This window comes from Capsella rubella, unplaced genomic scaffold (assembly GCF_000375325.1).
Source record: "Capsella rubella cultivar Monte Gargano unplaced genomic scaffold, Caprub1_0 scaffold_27, whole genome shotgun sequence".
Classification (NCBI taxonomy): domain Eukaryota; kingdom Viridiplantae; phylum Streptophyta; class Magnoliopsida; order Brassicales; family Brassicaceae; genus Capsella; species Capsella rubella.
Genome location: NW_006238899.1, coordinates 1 through 6,073, shown reverse-complemented (window position 1 = coordinate 6,073; position 6,073 = coordinate 1). Strand labels below are relative to the sequence as shown.

Here is a 6,073-nt window from a genome sequence, read left to right as displayed (position 1 = left end):
AATTAAATATATATGTCTAGGAAAGTAGTAAAACTTATATATTGTATATGCTTGCCTATTATTATAAGAAATGACAAACATACTCGGTAATAGACTCTCTAACTTGAACAAAATCTATATATATAATGAGAGAGTTCTCTCTCCCTCTAAAGCTGTCCACATCAACATTTTTTCTAATTTTTATGTCAAGCCCAACAAATAATATAAACCCATATTTTTGTGTATCATTTTATTATCTTTTGGCCTGCTAGTTTGTAATTTAAGCTCTAGAACTTTTATATTCAAATTGGGTTTATTTTCTATGAAATTAAAAAGACCACATTGTTTAGCCCAATATAATATAAATCCAAATAAGTTAATAGGCAGGTTTAAGTTGTCTCTCACTTATGTTTTTTCTTCTACGGATTTCTGTCGTTTCCACTATAGCTTATCAGAATTAAGAAACTCAGTCCCTTTCTGATTTAATAATCGCTCATGAGATTCTTGCTTTTCAAATCTCCACGCCTAAGATACTTAAATGCGTAAGTTAATTCTAGCAAATTCTAAACCCAGTCCATTGCTTCTTATCCCCAACTAAGTTTCAGTGATTTTACATTTATTTTGATAATATAGGTGTTACAGTTCAGTCCGAAAAGGTTTAGCATATCCTCTCTGCAACTTCCTCACTTCTTAACATTCATTTAGTGCATAATATGTTATTTATAATTAATAAAAATTATAGATAAAGAAAAAAGAATTTTACATAATGTTAACATATAATTTCTTTTCATGGTAATAAAATTAAAAATATGTAAAATAAATTAAATTTAAACCCAATACTATGAGAATTTTATTAGTAATAATAGTATGATTCAAACTCTAAACAACAACAAATTTTAAAATAATCATACTTTGGAACTTTAAATGTGGTAATGTGTTTTAAAATTTAAGTAAATTTTAAATGCATGGTAGAATAATACAAATTGTTTGTAATTTTACTTTTAGAATTTTAAAGAGGAAAAATAAATTTAAAGTGAAACATAAATTCTAAACAAATATTACATATTTTTATTTATTATTAAATTTTAACTAAAAACAAAAGATTATTAAACTTAATTTAAAATACTCTAAGACGAAAAATATTTGAAAGGTCACACTAATTCTATCAAAAATATAAAAATTATAAAAAACATTATTATCCATATTCTAAAATAATAAATAATTAACTATCACATTATTCATGAGTTTTACAATAAAATATATAGAAAGTGATATGTAAGTCGTAAAGTGATATGTAATTTGTGTAGCATATCTCAAAAAGAAAGTTTACTTATTTTCAAGTGGAACTATAACTTTCTATCATAATAAAAAAGAAAAACAAGTTTGATATCCCATCATTTGAATCAAATGCTTTTAACCCAAAATGGACTATAATTAAGGAAGAAATTGTTATGATATGTCTTAAAAATCAACTCACACTTCAATATATATTATATGAGAGTTAATAGAAGGTGGAAATAAACTAGATGTCGAGAGGTAACGAGTGAATCGTAGAAGATCACAAGAGAATTAGTAATTAAAAGCAATTGAATATAAATGACTATAACTTTAAAAGATAATGTATATGACTAAATGTTGAAATATTTGATATCTCATTTATAATGTGAAATGAAGTGAATTTTTCTAAAACTCAAGACATACTACTAGATTCAAAGTCGGACTTAACCGTTAGTTATAGGAATGAGATAAGATAGACACACTCATGACTTGGTCAAGAGTTCTCTTTTACCAAATTGCACTTTTTCCGATGGATAAAGCAAGTTCGCTAAACCTACTCTAGCGACATGATATTATATATGTATCTTTACACTTAATAATGTATATGAGGCTCGGTAAATTCGTGTGATATATAGAACGGTGTTATATTTGTATCAACATCTAATCGTAAATGATATCTACATTTAGGATCATGAGCTGGTCGTCAATGCCATTTACTCTTCTCGCAAATCTTTTCAAGTAATCTTTGTTATCATGTAATAATATTAAATAATTTATTTGTCAGGAAAACACTATCGCCAACAATATATAAGTTAATCGCTTAAAAATTTAGTTTAGTGTTTAATTATATAGCTTTTATCTTTTATACTTTGAATGATTATTATACTTATGCTAAAAGATTAATATTGATAAAAGAGGTTTTAAATTTAAATTCCGCGCAACGCGCGGGTACACAATCTAGTAAATAACAATGAGCCTTATGAAATCTCTTCTCGGTAACCTTAGGCTTTACAAATTTGATGTGCCAGCTCAGTCTGATGTCGGAGTTCTAATAAGAAGCACTTCAAGTGGACACATAGCTGAACAGTTTCGAATGACTGAATACACAGGAAAAGGACAAGGGAAGAGGTTGAAAAGCTGGATTGTCCAAAGCATTCATAGATTTGGTCGACTGGTCAACCATGAGGCCACATGAGTACAACATAACTCAGATCTTCGACTATATTGTCTCCAATTATTCGTTTAAAGATTTTGATGTCGTACCTCCCGCGTGTCCTGTCCTCGTCTTTCACTTTCAAATTAGAGGGTTTAGTCAAGGTCATGTTCCTGAGATTGACATCACATCTATTCTTTTGTCCATATTGAGAATCAGAGACTCTGTTCTAAGTGTTGAAGATGCAAGAACTAGACTGGTACCAATTGCTCCACCAACGTCAGAGATCGTTGATTGTTACCAAAGTTTGGAATTGTGTCATCTATATATGTGAAAATGGGTATCCAAAAGAAGATGAAATTGTTCATAAAACAAAATGTAATCACATCTTCCATGCAACTTGTATTTCTCGTTACTTGTTGCACACTCCTCGATGTCCTCTTTGCTCCATTGAGTTGCCACCTGTCGACATTCGAGCTCTACTCTTCAACTAAGATTTAGGGCTTCTATTGGACTTAGTGGGATTTTAATGAATATTTGCTATATTTCATATAGGTAAGATATATATATCTTTTAGTTAATAAAATGAATTATCACAAAAATTAAAAATAACACAAAAACTAGAAAAGGAATCTTGTTTAAAATATTTTTTAGGGAGATTCTCAAAAACACCATGATTTTATGTTTTTGGGCCACAAATACCATCAGGCCCAAAAAATTCCAACCATACCATATTTCATTAAACAATATTGACCAAACTACCCCTCTGATTTCTATCACCCATCGACCAAAAAATCTGAAAACCTAAAATCAACTCTTCTTCCTCTCGATCGCCGACGATCGCCGACGAACGTATCCTCTCCCTCGCTGTCGCCGGCGCCGTCGCCATTGCTGTCGCCGTTGCCGTTGCCGAAGCCGTCGTCACCGCCCGAAGCCTTCCTGAATCAGACGATTCAATCTTCTTCACCGCCGTCGCCATTGCTGTCGCCGTCGCCGTTGCCGTTGCCGAAGCCGTCGTCACCGCCCGAAGCCTTCCTGAATCAGACGATTCAATCTTCTTCACCGCCTCACTGAGAATTCGCCTACTCGCCGAGAATTCGCCTACTCGCCGAGAATTCGCCTACTCGCCGAGAATTCGCCTACTCGCCGAGAATTCGCCTACTCGCCGAGACTTCGCCTCCTAGCCGAGACTTCGCCTTGTATTCCTGAATCTTCTTCTTCCTAAATCTTCTTTTATAGTTTGATTTTTGCTAATAGTTTCGTGGTATATTTGCAATTGATTTAAGTGTTGGATACAATCAAGTTTAATAGATTCGTGTTAAATCTAATTAAGTTTAGTGTTAGATCGAGTTTGTGATATAAGTTGATTGAACACATGGTAAACCTCTATTCTGAGTTTTGGTGCTTGTTCACTATATGCTGTTTGTTACATTATAGATCTAAGGCTATGGTTATGTTTTTGTGAATAGCATCATAGTAGAAATGCTAGAGTTTTGTGGTAAAAATGCTAAAGTTTTGTTTTTAAGAATGTCAGCCCGATAGATTTTTGAATGTGTCTAAGTGAGTGTCTCTATGAATGTGTCAATGATTTATTGGATTAGTTTTGATGAGAGTGTGAATTGTTTTGTATTTTAAAGCTTGTTCGTTTTTATGAATGGTAGCATGAGTGTAGAATCAAAACAAGTCATGTTGATTTAGCTTTGAATTGTTTCAAATAGCTTTGAATTATTTAAAGTAGAGTCGTGGCCAGTCTTTAGGAAGTTGTTTCTATGTGTAAGATATGACAATGCTAGAGTTTGATTTGATAAGTAATGAGAATACTCGAATTTTTGAGTTTGAGTTCATTTTGAGTATGGTTTTGTGACAATTTCAGTTTAGCTTTGATGCTATAATTTATGGTCGTTTTCATGTACATTTTGTGCAATAAAATACTAAAGTTTGTGTTAAGTAATGAATGCTAGAGTTTGATTTGTGATAGACAATGCTAGTGTTTGAATTGATAAGTAATGAGAATGCTAGAGTTTTGGTGAATAGCAGCCTGAGAATACTAAAGTTTGATTTGTTATAGACAAGGCTAGAGTTTGCTTTGTGCTAGTTTAGACTGAGAATTGACAGCTTATACTTACATAAATTTGTGATTGTTTGATTTGTGATGTTACAGTTTGTTTTGTGAATAACAGTATGAATTTGTTTTAAGTGTTTTCATGAAAGCGTGTTTGATTTGAACTGCAATAGTCTCTTTAATTAAAATTTTCCTAGGCCAATCAGTAAGGTCTTCTATACTTTAAGATGACTTTCCTAAAGACCATATATGTCTTTTTTGTTGCAGGACATGGGAGATTCTTTCCCTACAGACATCAAGGTCCCTGAGCTTTGCTTCAAAATAGGAGATGAGCCGAGGTCAGATGTCAAGATCAACCAATTCTTAAGCTATGAACTGGTTAAAGAAGTGAAGAGCATATTATCACCCCAAGAGTTTCAGAGGATCAAAAGCACATTCCTGGGACCAGTCTTGAAGATAATTGGAAGAGGGTTAATAATGTCGGGAAAGATGGTGCACTGTTTCCTGAGCAGAAGTTTGAAAGTTTCGAAGTCTAATGAAATATGGGTACACTTTGGGGGGCAGCCAATGAGATTCTCTATTAGAGAATTTCATATGGTCACAGGCTTGAAATGCTTAGAATGGGAGCAGAATAAAGATGCAGAGAAGAAGACTTTTGATTGGGCTTCCAATGACCAGGCACACACGTGTGAAGACGTGGTCGAGATTCTAAGAAAAGCTAATCGAGAGGACTTGGATGAAAGATTTTGTCTTGCTATGCTGATTCTTATAGAAGGCATATTCTTCCCGCGATGCAAAGGAAACAAGTTCCCTGCCAAGAAGCTCAAGAAAGCTCAAGACATACAAGTCATAATGAATCATCCTTGGGGGAGATATGCATACAAATTGTTGCTTTCTTCAATCAAGAAGAATGTGCCATCCAATCTAGTAAAGAATAAATACGATCTCCATGGTTAACCTCTAGCATTGCATCTTTGGATTCTAGAATCAGTGCCTCTGCTACAATCTTCATTCAGCACAATCAGTGTCATAGAGAGTCCACAAGCGTTTTTGTGTGAGAAATACACAAACACTGCCAGTCCATCAATTGCTCAAGTGGAGAACATTGAAGCATTGAAACATGTAAGTTAATATCTAAGCCTTCCTTTATAAATTTCAATTTGTAGATATTTGAGAATTGTTTACTAACAAAGATTTCAATTTTGCAGCTGAAGGTGATGAGCATATTACCTTCAATACCTGGTGATGAAGAAGATTATGTAGCTTTAGAGGACACTAACGATCAAGACTTGAGCTTTTTAATGGAAGTTATTAACAAGGGCTACAAGCTGACAGTTGACGACTGGACTAAAGGCTGCTTGGATGTTGGTGCAGTGATGGAAGAAATAGCCATCATGTCGTATCAGTTACGAAACAAAGAGACCCTAAAACCGTCTTCATCTGGTGAGTCAATCATGGATAAGTTAGACAACTTATACAAGATTGTGCAAGAGGGATTCAGAACAACAAACACTCGCTTATCAAAGATAGAGGAACATCTAAACATTCCCAAGGCTGCAAATACAGATGATCAGGTAAAAAAATCGAAATCAAATTCAACA

At 33.5% G+C, this 6,073-nt stretch overlaps 1 protein-coding gene and 1 pseudogene across 1 annotated transcript; both read left to right on the top strand.

Annotated features, from left to right (window-relative positions):
• Positions 1 to 2,236: 2,236 nt before the first annotated feature.
• On the top strand, positions 2,237 to 2,904 carry LOC17874435 (annotated as a pseudogene).
• Positions 2,905 to 4,742: 1,838 nt separating this feature from the next.
• Positions 4,743 to 6,046, top strand: LOC17874436 (the record flags this gene model as incomplete). The annotated part of the gene is given in 2 exon segments (XM_023777555.1): positions 4,743 to 5,594; positions 5,681 to 6,046. Coding segments are annotated over 2 exon segments (1,218 nt in total), but the record flags the coding sequence as incomplete, so codon positions are not given.
• Positions 6,047 to 6,073: the final 27 nt, after the last annotated feature.